At 42.7% G+C, this 21,672-nt stretch overlaps 1 protein-coding gene across 1 annotated transcript in view; it reads left to right on the top strand.

The window, feature by feature from the left end:
- Positions 1-21,672, top strand: part of MLF2 (myeloid leukemia factor 2) — a gene marked incomplete in the record, with an annotated part of 514,405 nt that overhangs the window by 17,604 nt on the left and 475,129 nt on the right. Inside the window, 1 exon segment of the mRNA XM_044079594.1 lies at positions 14,847-14,973. Within this exon segment, the coding sequence (XP_043935529.1) occupies positions 14,847-14,973 (127 nt within the window).

The raw sequence follows: 21,672 nt of genomic DNA, 5'->3' as shown, positions 1-21,672 counted from the left end.
TTCTAGGAATATCTCATTGGAGTACACTGGGTATTTTCCAGTTATGTTTTCTTAAGGATTTGATAAGTGTGTTTTTGTCAGAGCTTTTTGCGTTAAGAACTTGGTTGTAAATTGTTTCTTTGATACTTACTCTCTCAGAAGTTGCAGTATGTTGATGGTCACTTACGCTGTCTGGAAGGCTACCGGCTGCCCTAATTTTGTTGGGACTATTACTAAGAATCCATTTCAAGGTAGATTGCCTACCAGTACCTTTGTGGACTCTAGCTTTATACAGTACAGTTAGTTACTAAATACGTTTGATGGGGTGCTGATGTTAATCTGCCAATCTATATTTGGGTCTCTTATTATTGTTCCATGTTATATATGGTGGGATATCCAGTTTAGGATATTTTCCACAGTGGTAGTGTTTTTACCTGGTGGGATATATATGGCTGCTAAACAGTGCACTTTCCTATTGATTTTGAGATGTGATACAGAGAGTTCCATACAAGTAACCTGTGGTACCTCCTTGGGCATATGCAGTTATATTCGGGGAGTTCCATACAAGTAACCTGTGGTACCTCCTTGGGCATATGCAGTTATATTCGGGGAGTTCCATATAAGTAACCTGTGGTACCTCCTTGGGCATATGCAGTTATATTCGGGGAATTCTTGTAATTGATGGCTGTGCCACTTCCTGCTTATTTTTCCTGCTAAGCCTAATTATACTGAAACCAGGTGGGTAACGTCATTGTCATTTATGTCCTTTTTCTTTCCCAGCCACGTTTCTTTAGCTATGATTACATCTGGGGAGTATGTGACAGTACAAGCATGTGCCTCCTGGATTTTAAGAGGAAAAGAGAATAGTTCATTTAATACTGTGCTCTGTGTGTGTTTTTCCTGATGTTCTTCGTGTTTCACTGTTGCAGTCATTACATTTGGGTAATCTGCTGGCAGGTTGGCCTGATTGACAAAGTCTTGGGTCCTGCGTCGGTTGGTGTCCCTTCTTCCATGACATCCGGTCATCAGGGGTATAAAAAATGCAGCTGACATCCTTACTTCAGTCTTTCTTGACGTGCAGTGCCCGAAGCAGAAGCAGTTCGCAAGTGCCGGTCGACTGACTCCTGAAATTTTCGTTTTCGAGTTTCAGAACCGAAGTCTTCAACTTAAAGCTAAATACCCCATTGGGGAAACTTTTTCTTGCTCCTTACCGATGTCAGTAAAAGTTAATAATTGCATTACTTGTGGGAAGCAAATACGTCATAAAGACTTTCATTTGTACTGTATTCCTTGCCTAGGCCCTGACCACGACGTACCTTGCTGTCGGTTTTGTGCTTTATTTAATCAGTGCACTATCCGTCGTCTGTACATTTTTGCCTCTAAATATTTCGGTTCTTGGTTTAATTATCCAGAAATGACGTCTGTTAGTCATCCGACTACCGGAATACTGAAAAAACACAAAGAAAAAGATAGGCCGTTGAGGTCCAAAACTGCCGACGATGCTTCTAAGCCAGTCGCCAGTTCGCCGGTACTCAGCGAGGTGCTTTCGCAGGCCCTGATACCCACTACTTCTGATTCGCAGGCCTCTACTGAGACCCATTCGGAGTCCGGTATGCCGCAAGATGCTTCACCTATGGAACCCGTGGATATCTCTACTTTGGATGGGTCCAGAGCTGCTGTGCAGGCACCGGCTTCTGAGGGTGTATTCAGGCCTACAGACTTGCATATTAAACCGACTCCACCTTAAATACTAAGGCCTAAATCTCAATCTCTGTCTAAAAACAGACACCCAGGCCACATGTTCAGGCCCCTATGCCTAAAAAAACAAATTATCAAAATGGCTGAAGATTGAATTACTCTAATCAGGGGTAGTCAACCCCCCCACCCCTTCTAAGAGGCCTAGGGCTGAGCTTGACTATGAATCTCCTGAACAGGACTCTGTTTCTTCTGACTCTTCTAATGACCTGATTTGTCCATACCTACTTTGAGGATTCTGATGCAGATGATTCCATTCCCTCTGCTTCCCTCCCTGAGGACTTTTCTTGTGGGGAAACTTTACATACCTTAAGGGAGCATTTCCACTGGGAAAGTCAGGAATTTTCTGAATCCAAAAAGAGGCTTGGGGATTTCCTCCTCCTTCCTTGGCATAGGCCTTTGGATATATCACCTGTACAAGACAGATACTACAGGGTTCCCGAGTCCCACAAGTTCCTTTTCAAAAATCCTGTTGCGGACCCAGAAACCATTTCTCAGGGGCCCAAGGGCATTAAGGCTTCTACTGCTAAAATCCTACCCCTTCTGTTAGAAGCTCCAGGCCGTTGGATAGATGGGGTAAAAAGGTTTATACTTGACAGTCAGGGCTTTAAACTGTCAATTTCATATGCTAAAATATCAGCAGCATATCATGGGACTGCTTAAACAGAAAATTGCTGATTTCTGACTGTGTGGAAAATTTAAATATTTACAGGATTTATTGCATTCAGCTGAACAAGTTGGAAAACCATACTTTGCAATGTGGTTTTGTTTATTTAGAGGCCTCTTGCAGGGCTCCTGTTACTGGGTCTGAGCTTAGAAGGCATGCTTGGCTTAAGGAGCAGTCTCTGCCTGATCATGTTAAAGCAAAATTGTTGGCTGCTCCTTTGCATCAGGACCTTAGGTTTGGCAATAAGGCTGAAGAAGTTCTAAAAAAGATGGAAGATAAAGCTAAATCTATGCAAACTGTGAAATATTTCTTACAAGTGCAACCTCCAAGATTTAGTAGGCACTGGCCTAAGAACTGGTCCTTTCCAGCTCCTTCCAGATCCACTCGGGCCAAACCCAGATGCACCAAAAGCACCAGGTTTCATTCCCAAGGGACTCTCAGAACTAAGTAATGAGGTGCTTCCACTTCCAAATCTGGAAATAACAAGACACCCCATATGGTAAACAGTCTCAATGACTTTCCTTTAAAATTACCAAGCACTTGCCTCTCAGCTGCCCCTTTGGGGGGAAAAATTGCTCTTCATGCAAAAAACTGGCAACTCATAACCCAGGATAAATGGGTTTTAAATATAGTGTCCCTGGGATACAGATTTCATTTCCACACATTACCAACTCCAAACGGGTGGCCAGACCTGCCTCCAAATCAGTGGGCAGAGGCTCAGAAACAAGTACTTTCCCTCTTAAACATGAGGGGCTATTCAACCAGTACCAGAAGAGGAAAAGGGACAAGGTTTTTATTCCACAATTTTCCTGGTACCCGGAAAAGACAAATCATGGCGTCCAATTCTGGACCTGTCTACTCTAAACACCTTTCTGGACATTCCAAAGTTCTAGATGTTGACTTCCTATGCTAGGCAAGGATGCCTGGTTGGCAACACTAGATTTAAAAGAAGCTTACCTGTATATCCCAATCGGGGAATTTTGCAGAAGATACCTATGCTTCAAAGCAGGCTACTTGCATTATCCGTTCTCTGCACTGCCCTTTGGCTTGTCTACTGCTTCCAAGGTATTCACAAAGTGCCTGGCTCCAGTAATTGCATTTTGCAGGCAAAGAAATATTCAAATATATCCATATCTGGACGATTGTCTAATTCAGGCAGAAAATCATGACATACTTATAAAACATCTGGCGTTTGTAAAAAGGGTTCTAACTTGTCTAGGGTACACCATAAACGAAAATAAATCACAACTGGTACCCTCTCAAATTATATTCCTGGGTGCAAGCTTGAATACAACTGCCCAGATGGCTTTCCTCATGCCAGAAAAGCAAAGTCATTTGGTGACTTACTTCAAACAGGTGGCCCTGCTATCTGCAAGACAAATACTGCAAGCCTTGGGGTTCATGGCCTCCTGCATTCTTCTAATTCCATATGCAAGACTGCATATGAGGAAACTTCAGTGGTACTTAAAAGTTTTATGGAGTCAACATTGTCACAGCCTGGAAACAATGATTCCCATCATATCATGCCTATGCCTAGAGTTCCTATGGTGGGCAGAGGCCTGCCACCAAAACAAGGGACTGCCATTCACACCACCCCCTGCCACCCAAACCCTAACTACAGACGCATCAGACTATGCATGGGGGGGCTCATCTGGCAGGGAAGTGCATTCAGGGCAAATGGAGCCCAAATCAAATGCACCTACATATCAATAAAAAAGAAATGCTAGCTGGACAGAATGCTCTGACAGCCTTTAAGGACTACCTTAATCCAGGACAACTAATGGTAAAGACTGACAACACCATGGATATGTGGTACATTAAACAAGCAGGGGGGTACACACTCATACCCCCTCTGCAGACTAGCCATGGCATTGTGGAACACGGCCTTGAACTACCCAGTACAACTACAAGCTCAATTCCTGCCAGGAAAGCTGAGTATTCTGGCAAATGAACTAAGCAGAAATCTCATGGACCCACACGAATGGAAACTGGAACCACGGATTTTCAACATGTTGACAAGCAAATGGGGGAGCCCAGACATCTATTTGCCTCCCCCCAGAAGTACCAGTTGGACAAGTTTTGCACAAGAACTCACAAAAAAGCCTGGAAAGAGGTTTTTCCAGCTGAAGGACAGAACATCCAATCAGTCTACGCCTTTCCCCCTCTGTCTCTGCTCTCCAGAGTTCTGCTAAAAGTCAAACCGGACAAACCAAAAATGATTTTGATTGCTCCAGACTGACCACGCCAACACTGGTACCCGCTCCTGTGCAGTATCTGTCTTAATATCCCCATGGCACCTTCCTTACTGTCTCAGCAGGAGAACCAGATTCTGCACCCTCGGCTCCCTACGTTGAACCTTGCAGCTTGGCTAATCACTTAAATTCACCCTTAACATCCCTCAGCAAACCTGTGATGGATGTCATTTTGGAGGTGAGAAGACCTAATACTAGAAAATCTTATGCTGACAAATGGAAAATATTTTGCTTGGAATCAGTTTCAAGGAATGAGCACAGCAGCACCCAATTTACCTCGGATTTTATAATATTTAACTGAGAGAGTTTACAAGGGCCTATCTTTTTCCTCAATTAAAATCCACGCCTCCGCCATTTTAGCTCATTATAACACAAAACCTCCCCTCTTCTCTCATCCTCTGCTCAAGCAGCATCTCAGAGGGGCCAAGAACTTGCGACCACCCAGGAGAGCTCCAGCCCCTGCCTGAGACCTTAACTTTGTATTGGAGAAACTCACTCTGCCTCCTTTCAAGCCAGCTGCTACTACATACTTAAAATGTATTTCTTGGAAAACAGCCTTCCTTCTGGCAATTACTTCAGCTAGAAGGATATCCGAGTTTCAGGCCCTTATGGCAGTGGAGCCTTTCATCATTTTTCATGCGGACAGGGTGTCGCTCGGGACAAGTCCATCCTTCATGCCCAAGGTGGTATCCAGTGTGGCTCTTAATCAGTCCATTCATTTGCCAACTTTCTTTCCCAATCCACAGAACACAGGGGAACGGATTCTGCATTCATTGGATGTGCACAGACAACTAAGGTTTTACTTGGACAGAACTAAAACTCGAAGAAAATCTGAACAACTGCTGGTAGCATTTGCTGCAGGGGTAGAGGGAAAGGCTATTTCAAAACAAACCATCTCTAAATGGATAAGCCATTGCATTAAATTCTGCTACAAGCATCATGGAAAGCCTATTCCCCCAGGGGATCAGATCTCATTCCACCAGGGCAGCATCCATTTCTACAGCCTTTCTCAGAGGTGTTCCTACCAGGAATATTCTAGAAGCTGCTACCTGAAGTTCAGTTCATACTTTTTCCAAGCATTATCATTTACTAATTTTCTCTAAATCCAGAGCTGGCTTTGCCACTGCTGTCTTGCAGGGCCTTGTAGCTGGCCTAATGCTGTATAAATCCATCCTCCCAACCATGGCTTTGGGAATCTACCCAAATGTAATGACTCCAACAGTGAAACACAAAACTTACACTCTAACATCTACATTTATGGTATTCACTGTTGCAGTCCTGGTTACCCTCCCTCCAGCACCCTGTTTCTTCTGTCTATACCTCTACTTTCTGTTCCTATGCTTAAAAGCCTTTTTGGTTTATTTGCTTTTGATTGGAGGTATATTGCTGTAATTTGATTTAGGTTTTGCTCCCCATTGGGGGGGGGGGGCACCTGACATCTGGGGCAAGGAAAAACTGAGGTAATGAAGTTGGCTGCATGTTTTATACCCCTGACTACCTGATGTCTTGGAAGAAGGGACAGAACCGATGCAGGACCCAAGACTTTGTTAAGCAGGCCGACTGAGGGCAACCTGCCAGCAGATTACCCAAATGTAATGACTGCAGCAGTGAATACACTCTAACATCTACATTTATGATAAGTGTACACAACTGTACTTTATGCGGGACCAGGGTTTGGGTAAATGTCTCCACAGATTGATCATTGATGGAAATTTTATGAAGGAAAGTGTGATGCCAAATGCATCTCTGCTTTAGTTTTATTGGATTTCATATGGTAACATAGATTTTTTTTTTAATTGGAGGTATCTAAAAATCTAAGAAGGTTTGCTTGTACAGTGGGTGCTGTGATGACGGACTTTAACTTGGTGTAGCGAGTATGGGTTTGTAGGGCCATTAATTACATTTATTTGGGAAGTATGGTATATGGTAGTTGGTAAGAGTGCTACTGTGCTAAGGAGGCACACTAATAGGGTTGGAGTCGGAGACATTTTTTACAATATGTAAGAGTTTGCTGAAGATATTATATTGCACTGTAACGGTGCGAAGAGTAGTTCTAGTTACAGCAGTATATATTCTAAAAGGACACTTCGCGTATAGCACTTTAAGTCAGGGATGCTAGTTGTAGGGCAGTTGTGACTGGATTATGTTCTGATTGTTTTGATGCAGAGCTAGATTGAAGAACGTTTTAGCAGTGGAGTTGGGATATTTTAAATATAGAGTAGAAGAGGGGGGGTGAGAATTGGGGTAGGGTAGAAAGTGGAGTGTGCCCGAACATAACCCAACCACAGTTTTACTTTGCTGATTCAATCAGTAAGGTTTGGCTGTGGTGAAAGATAAGACTGTTTCCAGAGATAACTGAGTTGAAGACTGTAAAATAGAAGCTGAGAGGGGGGAAATAGAATTACAGGGAGCAGTAGACAAACCCAGGAAGAGTAAAGCGGATGTTTACACATGTTTAGAGAATTAGGTGCAACATGTCATAGTAAAGGCAGAAAAGGAGGAGGAAGTAGTCTGAAAAAGAAACCAAAGCAAATAGTTTGTCCTGTTTCTGTGGTGGTAAGGGTGATGAGCTGTGAATTGGCAGTTATTTTGGAATACACAAACAAACATTGTTATGGATCATATAAAAAATCTCCAAGTACTTGACCCCACCTGGTTCGGATTCATCAAGTGCAGATCTTGCTTGTTGAATCTGATTGACTTTGAGACAGTCACCAAGGCCCTCGATGAGGGAATGTCGGTGCATACAGATTACCTTGACTTGACCAAGGCCTTTGACACAATCCCCCACTCGGGCATCATTGAAAAGGTATCACAACTTAGCCTAAATCCTCATCTCATCTGGTGGGTGGCTAACTGGCTCATCGACAGGACCCTCAAGGTCAAAATAGGCACTTCCACCTCTGACAGCAGACCTGTCACTAGTGGAGTTCCCCAGGGATCTGTCCTGGGACCCCTACCGTTTGGCATCTATTTCTCCAGAGGTACAGGAAAAGACAAAAGGCCTGTGGCTGACCAGGTTTGTGGATGACTAATTTGGGTGCTGTCATTGACTCCCCAAATGATAACATACTGCAAGAGGGTCTCGCAGCAACTGATGACTGGTGCCAAAGTCATGGCCTCAAGTTAAATGCAAAAATTTTATCCCCCTACCATTCTGCAAAAACTGTCCCCTACCAATTACCACATCAGTGGCAACCCCCTAAGCACACAGCCTGTGGTGAGAGACCTGGGCACTCAGGTTGATAACTTCACATTCGGCAGTCATGTAGCACCAGTGGTCAGAAAAGCCTTTTACTTGGTTCAACTCATAATTAGAGAGAACCTCCTTTTTTCTGGATGCAATTACCTCACTATGCTCCTCCCTCATTAGACCAGTAATTGAGTATAACACCCTGTTTGGGATATACCTCTCCAAACATTTGCATAAACTGGAAAGGCCACTGAAATACCACACAGAGAATCCATGGTCTCAAACACCTGTCCTATACAGACTGGCTCAAATCACTGTCACTCTACTCTTTATCATATAGATTGCTCAGGGGTGTTGTGTGTCTCTCTCCTACAAGGCAATCTCAGATCCTGCCTACTAGAGTTGCTCCATATCTGAGTCTTAAGTCCTCATGCACTACCTACTCAAAAGGCCTGAATCTAATAAGCGACATCAACAAAACATGCTGGAGAGAGAGGTTGGTCTCCCAGAGGCTGCCCAGTCTCTGGAATAGACTTCTCATACACGTCAAACGGAGCACCTCGCTGACCCTCTTCAAGCGCAGCCTTTGAGTGGATGGGAAACGACAAATTTGTCACGGGTTCCACCTGTGTCCCTCACTGACAGGGACAACCGGTGTTGACTGAGGTCCATTAGCCTAGTAACTTCCTATGATCCTATAAAGTGATTGCTTATTTATGGGCTGTACTATATAACCATGATATATGTGGTGCTGGAGGTTCAATGGAGCCATGTCCTCTAGTACAGAGTATGCATCAGTACAGCAGGTGAGTGTAGATGGACACCCAGCTGTCCCTATATTGCTTCTGTGAACTGTATGTCTTCGCTTATATGAACTTTAATGGATTACACATAACATAACTGCACATTTTCAGTCCTTTCAAGGATGGGCTTCAGGCTTGCGTGATGGTTGCTGGACCGTGATAGTTCCTGTGCAGTGTATTCGCTGGACTGGTTCTGCCAGAGTTGGCAGAGGAGGAGTATAGAAGGTGATTTTAGAAGACTGGTTCCAAAAAAAAGCATGCGTTCAGTGTGAACTCAAAGACTGTGCCAAAGAGAGTACATTTTATATATTATGTACCAAGTGTACCTTGCTGTAAGGAATCTAGAAGCGTACATGCATTTATGCATAAGCAGGTGGTAATCAGGTGTGTGCAGAGCAGCTGGTACTGGTATTACTTTTTGAGATGGTTTCACAAGGATTTTATTTTAAATAAAATGGTGCTGTCTGCCAGTTTGCTAGCTTCCGGGATAGCATTCTAGTGAGGGAGGGATAACTTTTATTAAGGGATATTTCACAGGTAGTAAGACTTGAAGGGAGGTCTCCTAGTTGTAGGACAGCACAGTTTTGAACTAAGTAAGAGTTTAATTGCATCTTGTTGAGCTAATGACGTTTATTCACTAAAATGAAGTGTTTGGAAAATTAGGGTATTTGAATGCAGAGAGAGGACCTAGTAGTAAGTGGGAGCCAGTTTGTATCTGTAAAAGTGATGCAGTGATGAGTAGAGAGAGGGGGTTAAGCCATAATTGCTTTCAGCTGCTTACAGGAAGGAAAGATTTTGTCCAGACCATGAAGCTATAATTGGAAGTATGTAATCAAGAACATGCACAGCAATATAATAGCTTTTAGGGGTAGATAAACGGTTATTTGTGTCATGACTTTATTTGTATCGCAGTAGGTTTGTTAAAAGATGGTTGAGGGTTAAGTAGCACCCCAAGATATATTTTGTGTTAGTACTGCTGTTCCCTCAAGTTCAGTGTGTATCAGTGATGGTAATTACTGGTAAACTGTTTTTTTTTTGTGGGAGGCTGCAGATAAAATGACATGGGGTTTTAAGCACATCCACTGAAGGTTTGTTGCATAGTCAGTTGCAAATAGAAAATGCTTGATTGCAAGTTGCTATGATTCTGATTGTTCGACTACTGACAGACAAACTTGGCGAGGTCAGTGTGGGTGCATGGTCATGTGACCTAATGTAACTCCTCCTCTGGTGAATAAATAAGGAAGATGCAGCAGACTCCAGGAATATGGCAAGATTTCCTCTTGGATCATACATTGTTTAAAGCTCTAGGACTGTCTGCAGCAAGATCACGCATGGTATTTCATAGTAGTTAAACTTATGGTTCTTTGCTTCCCACAAGTCCATAGGCAGCATCATCTCCTGCAAGTCTGACCATCAGTTGTGAAGCATATACAGTATGGAAAACTGGTTGACCCTAGGGAATGTCTTTCCATACATTTTAAGGACTTCTACTAGTCTGACAGCTTTAATGAGCCTTTGTTTTATTCACTCCAAAGTCCTGTAGCACACTTTTCTTCTCAGCTGAACATTTTTGGGATGCACATGGTTCTTGCATTGTATAATCTTTTAGTTTCAATCCTGGAATCCTACCTTGATGAATCCTTTGTAATTCCTGCCGTAGCTGAACATTCCAATTTTAATGTAGTATTACATAGCAGAAGGCTAGGGCGGCAGCAGTTAGCATTGCTGCCTCACAGCAAGAGGTTCTGTTTCAGTTCTTTGCTGGGGTGCCTTCTGTGCAAAGTGTGCATGTTCTCCCTGTGGTCGTGTGGGTTTCCTCCTGGTGCTCCGGTTTCCTCCCACATCCCAAAGACCTGCAGTAGGTGGATTGGACACTCTCTAAATTGGCCCTAGGTGTGTGTGTGTGTGCCTTCTGCGGAAGGCTGGGCTGGCAACTCGACACCGTAAAACGTCACTGCCAGTCATGAGCAAACAGATGATCCGCTGTGGCGACCCCTAACCGGGAAAAGCCGAAAGAAGATGATGATTACACAGCGGAAGGCTGTCAGTGCTTTAAATTTCAACTACTACTTCTGCTTTGCATTTTCTGCTGATGTACTAGTGAGAACCACAGGACCAACTCGTGCTTCTCAAAGCCAGAGTAAACCAGTCTTCTGCCTGTTTAAAAGGCCTGGCTTTTATTGCTTGAGGTAAACATGCAGTTTTGAGTCCTGGAAGTTCTCTTGTCCCATTAACAGAATACATGCTTCACCCCACCCTCATTTGTGTATCTGCACACATGATTGACTTGATGAAGATTAATTGTTCAGTCATCTTCTTGCTGGATAATATTGCATATCCTGATAGAGGCCTTTAATAAGAAACGTGTAAAATGTAAATTATTGTATGCATCCTTTTACTTTTGTATTTTTACTTGCCTGTCTGTGTTGCTGATTATGTACAGTGTATTCATCTCCCAATGTATTTTATGTATGTAATGTCCTTTTACTATTTCAGTCTTTCGGCTTTTCCCGGTTAGGGGACGCCACAGCAGATCACGTGTTCGCTTATGATTGGCAGTGAAGTTTTACGGTGACTAGTTGCCAGCCCGACACCCAACCTTCCACAGAAGGCACACATGCAAGCACTCACGCCTAGGTCCAATTTAGTGCGTCCAATCCACCTACAGCATGTCTTTGGGATGTGGGAGGAAACTGTTTTCTCAAAATTAATGTTTTCTCAAAATTAATGTTTTCTCAAAATTAATGTTTTTTGTAAATGGTGACCTTTTATTTCCTTGTTTGTGTCTAACGTCCAAGTTATGGATTCCTATTACGTTTTCAAAGTTCTGAAACTTAGAACACCATAAGGGTGAAACCTTATGTTCGAAGTTTCAGAACTTCGATTACGTTAAAATATTGTAAGCAGGGGGACAAGCCCCCCCCTGCACCCCCCCCGCTCTTTAAATATATCAACTCCGAGATCGCACTACATTGCGGTAAAGGGAAATCTTCCCTTTCCACACTGTATTGTGATCTCGGAGTTGGTATATTTTTAAAGAGCGAAGGGGGTGGAGGGGGGCTTGCAACAGGTAGGTTTTAGGATTTTTACTTATTTTTTTCATGTTCGAATTCCTGAAACTTCGACCATCTGAGTTCGATGTTCTCCGATTCAAAGTTTCAGGGATTCGACAAGGTAATAGGAACCCTCAGGTTCTGTCTGAAATGCATCCATCTTAGATTAGTTCATTGCCCTAGTTAACAAAACATAGTGTGCTGTGTAATGTGACTTTGTTCTCCTTTCTGCAAGATGGAGCTGGTGTAGTAATCATTTTATCATTTTACCGTTACTGCTTTTCTAGCATCTAATTTGGATCACTTTTCTGTTAGCCTAGTACACAGCTGTGAACCTAATGGCCCTGGAGCCTTTACAAGCCTAGCCCATAGGATTACCTTGGCATTGTGCCACCTGAACTTGGTTCCCAGCACCTCTGTCAAGTAGAGCTACTGCAGTGATCCCCGCGGTGAATTTTCTGTTTCTCATCAAGATTTCTCTTGAAAGAGGGCCAGTGAGGTGCTCTGTTTGACTTGTATGGGAAGTCTATTCCATAGCATGGGCAGTCTCTGGGTTATGAACCTGTCCCTCCAGCACGTTCTGTTGATTGTGGTAATGAGGTTGAGGTCTCTGGAGCGTATGGTGCGTAGGGATTGGGATTTCTTTAGATGTAGCATTTCTAACAGAGCTGGGTTAGACATTGCTTTGTAAGTCAAGCAGAGGATAGTCTTGTTGGAGAACTCTGCAGGGTGTACACCATATGAACAAGAAATTTAACCTCACCTTTTAAACTAAATGTTCTTTCCCTTGTTTCCTCTTCATACTGTATGACTTGAGATTATCCATTGTGTAGCATCTGCTGCAAAACGTTTGCCTAGAATAACACAAGATAGTCAGCTGGGTTGGTCCACTTAATGGTGGATTTTCAGGATATGCTCTTGCAGTAAATACTGCATTCCTTTCCTCCTACCACCAAGGTGTACAATTTCACTGCTTTATGTTGGTGGTGATGGGGGGGGGGGCTACTTGCATTTTTAGGTGCATAGGTTGGTACTAGGCTATCAGCCCTAGGGCCTATACAAGGCTAGCCATAACAATTCCCTGGCTGTTTCTTCCCACAGTATTTACTTCCCTTTTATAAGTTTTTCAGGAGCGATGTCTTTTATAGAGGTCTTCTCCCTAGCTTGTCTCCGCTGTCTTCATCCTCTCCTGTCAGTTTCTGTGCTTATGGTCACCAGAAGGAACGAGCACAGTGTGCTGTTTCTGCAGACACAGACACCAGCATCGAGTGGACCTTTTTGATGCTATTAGAAAAAAAATGTCTGATTTATAGGTAAAGTTGAGATGACGGGTTAGTTTGTAGTACCTGGTGGAATAGTATATCACTTGCTCACGCTTGCTCTCTGTTGCAGAATGAAAGTAAGAAAGGAGTCAAGAAGAGGGTCTCTGAAACCATTGTAGTACATTTGAGTACACTGATACCTGCCAACACAATTTTTTTTTTCTTTTCATGTGTGTATTCTTTTGATAACTGTGTGTGTGATGTCTGTTAGGAGCTCCTTTGAATAATCACTTCTCTAACTGTCTTTGGTATTTCATTCCACCGTCAAAGTTGGTAATCTGTAGAAACTGTTTTCTTTTACCACCTTTAGAAAGGGAACAATCCTGGCAACTGATGTCCACCTCCTGCCTTTCAGCTTCCCAGTTGTGAAAACACACTATCACTGCAAGCAATATCTTCCAGCAGTCTTCTGATGGCATCATTTTAATTTTTATTATGAATGACGTGGTCAGAATAGAACTGTGTGGTGTGCTGCCAAAATGATTGGTTCTAGGGGACTGGTAGTGTTGGGTAACGGTCCTCTGCATCGTAGCCTATGTTAAGAACATCCTGCACTGTACGCAACGGTGACTTGGTACTCACATACCCAAATACACTACATGTCTCCATGCCTCTCTTGGCTGTTTTCCTATCTGCTGTAACAGAGATGCTGAGACACAAGACACTTTTTCTTGGTGACACACCAGAGTAAAACATTGAGGACTTGGGTCATTTTGTGTCGCACGTCGCAAAGAATAGCTGCAGCCAAGTGCAAGGTAAAATGGTTGATGGTCTATAAATGCAGGGTCAAAGAAGCTGTTTGTACTTACTGGCTAAATATTAAAAACACACTCTTGAGCTGCCATCTATCTCCTGTGAGACTCGCTGTTTGACCACACAAGTATTTGTGAATTTTACAGTTACTCCAGAGCTGTTCCTGTGGTTCTCGCGCAGCTTTACTGCAAAATCTGAGAATCTCCTGGCCATGCCCTGATCTTGATGTTATCACAAGGTCAGTTGGCTGAGAACAATTGCTTACTCAGGTGACCAGCTCATCAAAGTTCTTAATTTTTCACGAGGGCTTTGATTGGACCTTTTTTGTGTATCAGTACTTGTGATGGCCATAGTGCCTCTGAAGTGCAGTAACTGAATATGGCCTTTTCTGTAGGCCTGATATTATTTTTTTTTTTTTTTTTTTTTTTTGCATCTGTAAAGCTGTCCAGAGCTTCAGAGAATGTCCAGATTTTTGCCTCATGTTCTTGGTTTGTTCCTTTCTGGTCTTTCTGGCATATCCTAGAGGATTGAAGTCAGACACTTGTTTCAGACTTAATTTCCTTCAGAAAATGCATGGTAATTCAAAATATGTTCTGTCGGTTTAAGTTTATAAGAGCAATATTTAAGATTTGTCCCTGATTTTTGGGCCTTTGTGTCTATTTTAGGCTTTGTCTAGAATTCTTGTTTGCAGTTACCCTAAAATATTAGGGTGTTGATATAGAAACTGTTTCTGAAAAGGCTATGTTTCTGTCTGATGTGACATTATGTATGCAAGACACTCTTGAAATGGAAGGATTGTTTTAATGTGGACTCTGTTGCCTATCAGCACAAGGAGAAATTAATCGAACTGCTAGCATCTGCAAACCGCTGACGCAATACTGACCTATACTGTACATGGTTTTGCCTAGTTTTCATGACTGTGCAGCCACTGAAAATGAATATTGTTTAAATGTTGTAGGCATCCTGTCACACCAAAAGAAGTTCTTTTGTTTTTTCAGTGTCAGCATTTTCATGATTTTGTTGTAATTGTGTCATCACAGAATTCAGACAGCCTGTTTCTTCTTTGTAGGGATCCTTTCGCTGCTCACAGACAACAGATGCGAAACATGTTCTCTGGTTTTGGCTTCAGTCCCTTTTTTGGCATACCTGATGGGAGACAACTGGCCATTCAGGATCAGCAACGTCGCCCAGTACAGGTAAACCATCCTCAAGTTTTTGTTTGGGGGAGGGAATCGTACGACAGGGTTACAGAATAGAACCGTCCACCACACAGTAACATTTGTACAACTTTGATAATGGTGTGACTGTGCTTATTTGTTTCTTGCACACTTCAGCTTTCCCACGTCTCTGCTTGCAGAATACCAGATTTTTATTAACTCACATTACATTAACCTATTGCTTTGTTACTACTACATTTTGCAGCCATTGTTTGTATGCCTTCTCGTATGCTGTGCCGGACAAGTGACTCTGCTTATGTATGATAAAGATCATTTGTGAGCCACATACTTACAAGGTTAATAAGCTAACAACTTTAAAATAAACCTGTATTTTGACCTAGTTCTCTGCAGTGCTATGAACAAAAAATGTCTGCTAGTACAAGTTACCTACCTAGAGTTTTTTTTCCTTTCCTTAGGCCAGAATACTGGTATGTAAATTTGCCTTTATAAAATAATAGTCGGCGTGGTTTAGATAGGTTTGCATCTACCATCCCTGTAGTCCCACTTTTCGTTTTGATACCCGGTAACCTAGGACGCACTGAGGACTGATGCAAGAGTGGAGATTTTTAGTCATTCAGCAGGAGTTAGTATTTTTTGTGCCCCATTGACCAGAAAGTGCAGTGCCTAGTTTATTGGACCCATTGATTTAGAGCTAGAGTGCTTGTGCACTTCTTGATGGGTTCCTGCCCTGGTAGTCCCAGTTGCAGGACCTTCAGTATGGGACTTACCCAGATGGAGTCATGGTTATAGGATTCTGCAAACACCCTACCCCCCCAGGGATGGGAGAGATGACATTAGCCACTTACTCCCATCCTTCTGTAAGTGACTGCTTCATTGCTCTGGACAGTGGTAAAGTCCAGATTGCTTGTGGTTTAGTAAGGGCCTTAAGCTGTCTTCTAGAGGGTGGGCTTGTATCTGGCATTTCCCACTGGTCATTCTTGTTTTAAATACAGTGAGCAGCTCGAACTTTTAGCAAGCAGTGCAGTAGTTCTTCATACATGGGTTACGTTAAGCACTAAATGTGTACTGGATTAACGAATAGTTTAACTAAAGCAGTTTTAGAAGACTTTAGCTGTTGTGAATATTCAGTGTTTGCATTTGTTTATTTTTTTCTTTTCTAAAAGACTTGTGTAAGCACCATTCATTGTCTATTTTAAATCACCGTGTGACTTGAGAAGAACACTGATGGTTTATTGTTCCCACTTCTGTGAAACGGGGGTTATAACTGGGCTCATCAAAATATTTTTAAAGGAGAACTGGGAGAACTGTTGGATTAACACATTTGTGGATTGAATAAGTTGACGAAGTTTGGATGTTTGTCTGGATAGTAGCTGTTATTGCTGCAGGATGCTTTGTTTTTAACAACTTTACAACAAGTTATTTTAACTATATAGCTTTGCCTTTTAATCCTTCATATTTGAAATGTCTGTTCTAGGTGGAGACTGGGGGCATGGCATTTTGGCTGGAGGCAGTTTTCATTTGGTCAGCCTGGGTTATTGATAGTGAAATGTAAAATTCATCAGAAGCATGGTCAGTGTGCATCTGCTACTTGCTAAGAGGTTTAATTTTGCAACAAGGAATGTTTTTCATTTGTAAAATGCCTCCAATCTGAGTGAAAGTTGTATGAAAGCTGGAAATTTGGGGATGAGTTACTGATTTGGAAAGTATGGGAGCTATCTTACTTTTGGATGGAGCTAAGGAACATGTTTTTTTGGTAATACCTGCAGAGAACTTGAGCCAAGGGAAAGTAGATACTGAAGCACCATTCTGCCTACGGTCAGTCACCATAAAGTAGGGAAAATTAGGTGGTCAGTAAGCCCAGTGAGATGAGTTATCGGTCATATCTTAGAAATGGTGCTCAACAAGAAATATTTCCACTACTTTTTTGGTACCTGCTACAGCAAACAACAGTAGTTGCCATGGGGGCAGCAGTGGCACCTGCCTGGCCAACACTGCACTTGCCTACTCTTGGGCAAAGAGCTACACCTTAAGAATTAACATCTGATCCTGTTTAATTTTTTTTCCAAGTCTTTTAGGTTTCTAATACTATGACTGGAATAGACCCCATTCCTAAGTTAAGGTGTGAAGTTTATAAAATTAGTATCGTTTCAGTCTTTGTTGGCCAAACATACTCTTTGCAACACCTGCATTGTGCCCAGAATTGACTCCTCTTGTAATTCATATGGCATTACATTCATCTGTATCTAAATATGTCTCTCAATTCTTTTAGACCTGTTGCTCTTACTGATATTGGAATTATCAGGATTTCTCCCACATTGCTCTTGTTTCTCTTTGTAAATCTTGGTGTTTTATGACTGTGCTTGTGTCTGTGCACAAGACACAGTAATCACTAGGTGAAGCAATTTCAATGAGCAATGCTACTTTTGCTATTTTTACTGGACGTGTGTATCTGTTTTTCTTGTATCTAGTTTTGAACTGCTGGTAATGGGTGATCCCATGTGATAAGAACTTCATAATTCCCCACAATGGTTTGTGGCTCATGTTTCCAATGCTGCTTGACTACTTCACTTTTGTAGTGTTTGCATAATCCCCAGTGCAACAGTCTTGCCTCATTATCGTGCCTTTCAGTATATAGACGTTTGCCATGAGTGTATCACACCCAGCAACAAAATGTGCAATGGTTTCCATTTTATTTAAAACCTGAATTTCTGTTTCTCCCACTTGTCCAGCAGACTCTGTACACAGTCCACTGTCCTAGGATGCCATTATTAACCTTTCATCTTTTGGCTGCAGTTCACCTCTCTGTAACCACTTCTCCATCGAATCCTGATCGACATGAGGTTGTTCCGGAGATCTCTGCACTTGCGGTAATATTTATACCTCTTCCACATTTCTTTCCTTCTCCTTTTATTCCTTTTGGCACATTTCAGTTGCTTCTGATTTTTGTTTACTTCTGGTTTGATTTCCATTCCCATTTGATGCAGATACGTTTCTGCAAAACTAAGAAGAAAAGTCGTCTTTCACTCTTTTTGGCTCTGGTGAGGTCAGCAAATCTGCAAGTTACAACAGGAAGAGAAAATTGGTTTACAGCTTGCACGTTATTCCTAGATGTCCAGACTACGTTTTAGTCCATTCTGAAGTATTTCTTACAAGTTTTATTGCAGTTACTTCATCAGTTCTCCAATATTTATACACTCCTTCCTGCTGAAGTTCCTTTATCACATTTCTGTCCCAGACTGATATTTTCTTGGTGCTGTAGCTTTCTTGCTTTAAATGTTGATTTTGCACACTTATCAAGACCAGATGACATTCTTATATCATCTGAGAAAGTTTTAACCACTTAGATATACTTTTAACTCTTCATCTGATTAACTATACAATGTTAAGTCCTCCACAAAAAGTAGATAAGGCCTTAAACAAGGTTTTCTAGAAGCCATCTTGCAGCCACAGCTCAATCTGTTATGTGAGCAGCATTATAGGTCAAGAACAAGGCAAGACAAAACAGCAGAAGTGATGGAGAATGACCCTGTAATATCCCCTATGAATTTTTATCCCTAGGGATGATAATTTGTCCTTTGTCGTGGCTTAACTGCAAAGTGATTTGCCACTATTTAATGGTCGCTGTAGTGTGATCGATGTCTGTACATCCATACCATACTTAAATTCTCCTTTTTACAATTCTGTGTGGCTTAGTTTAGCAACAAAATGATGTTCGTCGTCTCCCATTGCTGCAGTCCTGACAATGGTACTTGTCAGTACAAATGCGCATGACCGACGCCATAACCTCAGTCTTTCTTGCCGCATGGTCCTCAGCAGAAGCAGTTTTGCAAGTGCTCTGGAATTGTCGGTGTTCGAGTTTCAGACCGGATACCAAGTTGGCTAAGTACCCTGTTGGGAACATTTTTGTCTTTTCTTGCCTCAGTATTGCGGATGTCAGAAAAAGTTAATAACTGTATTTCTTGTGGGAAACAGATTCCTCATAGGGATTACCATTCACTCTGCATTCCTTGTTTAGGGCTTGTTGGGTGTCACTTTTGTGCTATTTTATTAAATGTCGGTTGGACTGTGCTAGGCTGGTGTTTGGTAAACGTTGTAATTATAACATGCCGGTTCTTCTAAGAAGCGCAAAGATAAGTCTTTGCGGTCCAAACAGGATGAGGCTCGGTTCTGTGGAACCACTGACTGCTTCAGTGGCTCCTTCTGACAGTTTACCAGTGTGTCTAGGGGAGCCTTTGTTACTGCAGGAAGTGGCTTCTCCTGTGTTAGGCCAGGCTGAGGGTGCTTCTTTGTCAGTGGCTTCCTCCCCTCAGGGTAGTTAGACCTCCTCCTTCTCAAGGCAAAGGCCATTCTAAATCTAAGTCTATCCCTGCTGGTGCTAATCCCCAGGGTCCAGCTCCTAGGAAGCACATGTTAAAGATGGCTGAAGATTTGATTACTTTAATTAGGGGTTCCATGCCCCCCCCCTGTGAAGAGGCCCAGGATAGACACAGAGTTGGAGGGTCTGGTTCAGTCTTCCAATGAGTCAGATTCCTCTGTGGAAGAGCTTCAGGATTTCCCTCCCTATTCTGATTCAGAGGCTGAGTCCAGAAGATTTTTTCTTTCTGAAACTTTGCATTCCATGAGGGAACATTTCCAGTGGGATGGCCAGGATTATTCTGATTCAAAGGCTGAGAGAATTCTTGTTTTACCTCAGCACAGGCCTTTGGCTATTCCCCTGTACTGGATGTTGTTCAGGATGTATTTTCTGAGGCTGCCCTTAACCCAGATTCTCTGCCCCTGCCCCAGTTAAACCAGATAGATACTACAGGGTTCCGGAAGCTCACAAGTACTTGTATAAGAGTCCTAGGGCTGATCCAGAAACTATTTCTCAAGGCCCCAAAGGTGTTAAGGCTTCTGTGGTTAAGAATCCGGTTCCTCTGGACAAGGATTCTAGGGCCCTGGATAGGTGGGGTAAAACTGTATACCTCTTCTACTTTGGCTATGAGAGCTTTAAATTGTCAATTTCATATGCTCAGGTATCAGAATTATTTGCTAAGTCAATTGAAATGTAAAGTGGATGCTTTGTCTGAAGGTGTTGACTGTAAGGAGCTTCAGGATTTAGTGCATGCTTCAGACCAGGTTGGTAAGCATTCTTTGCAGTGTGGTTTTGATGCTTTACAAGCTTCTTCCAGGGTGGCTGCTACTAGTTCTGTTGTTCGCAGACATGCCTGGCTTAGAGATCAGTCCTTGTCAGAGCATGTTAAGGCTCGCATTATGGATGCTCCTTTGCAATATGATGTTCTTTTTGGCCCTCCAGTGGAATCAGTTTTGAAAAAATGGAGGAAAAAGCTAAGTCTATGCAGACGGTAAAGGACTTCTTACAGGTTCAGCCCCCTAAGTTCAGTAGGAATTGGCCTGCTAGGGAATGGTCTTTTCCCTCTTCGGATTTTCATTCTAGGGGCAGGTCGTGGTAGAGGTAGGGCTTCCTCTCAGGGCCCTGTTACTTCTAGGCCTTTGAATTCTTTTACCCTTCTGCTGGGGTGGGCAGGGGTCAGTCCTTGGAAGCAGTACCAATGACCTGTGTCTTCAGCTGCCGGACTCTGCTTTGCTGGCGGCTCCTCTAGGAGGAAAACTGGGACTTTTCAAAAGGAATTGGCATTTGGTTACCCAAGACAAATGGGTATTGGACATTATAACTCGAGGCTACAAGTTTTATTTTCACACATTCCCTCCTTTCAAAGGTATGGCGGATGTGCCTCATCAGCAAAGACTGGAAGCGCAGGCACAGATTTTTCTCTGCTCGGTTGGGAGCAATACAGGCAGTTCCTTCTGTGGACAGAGACAGGGTTTTATTCCCGTCTTTTCTTAGTGCCAAAGAAGGGAAATACTTGGAGGCCCATTCTGGATTTATCCATTCTAAACACCTTTCTGGAAATTCAAGATGTTGACACTGCAGCAGCTGTTGCCTATGCTAGGCAGAGATCACTGGATGGTGACTTTGGATCTCAAGGAGGCCTATCTTCACATTCCTATCAGGCCCAGTTGCAGGAAATTCCTGAGGTTTCGGACTGGGAATTTGCATTATCAGTTCTCTGCATTGCCCTTTGGCTTATCTAGGGTATTCACAAAAGTCCTGGCTCGGTAATAGCTTTTCTCCGGCTAAGGGAATTCAAATTTATCCTTATCTGGACGATTGTTTGATACTGGCTCAGGGCAAGACATCTGCAGTATGTGATGACAGTTTTCAGATGCCTAGGGTATTCTGTGAGCGAAATAAAGTCCAGTCTAGTACCCTCACAGGAGATGTGTTTTCTGGGTGTGAGACTGAATACAGCTACTCAGATGGCATCTCTCACCCCGGACAAACAAAGAAATCTTCACCTATACTTCCAACAGCTATCTGTAATGTCCAGGCTGACTGCAAGGACAGTCCTTCAAGCCTTGGGGTTCATGGCATCTTGCATTCTAGTACTTCCCAATGCCAAACTGCATATGAGGAAGCTACAATAGTATCTCAAAAGCGTTTGGACTCAACACAGCCACGATTTGGATACTGTCATTTCTACCTTGCATTCAGAAAGAATTTGTGTGGTGTGCTCAGGAATGTCACCTCAACAAGGGACTCTCTGTGACCCAACAAGTCAGATATTAACGACAGAGTCAGCCTGGGGAGCTCATTTCAAAGGAAAATGGATTCAAGACCTTTGGCCCCGGAGCTGCTTCACTTGCATATCAACA

This window comes from Protopterus annectens, chromosome 8.part0 (genome assembly GCF_019279795.1).
Source record: "Protopterus annectens isolate FY-2018-M chromosome 8.part0, PAN1.0, whole genome shotgun sequence".
Taxonomy (NCBI): Eukaryota; Metazoa; Chordata; order Ceratodontiformes; family Protopteridae; genus Protopterus; species Protopterus annectens.
This window is presented reverse-complemented; position numbering and strand designations above follow the sequence as displayed.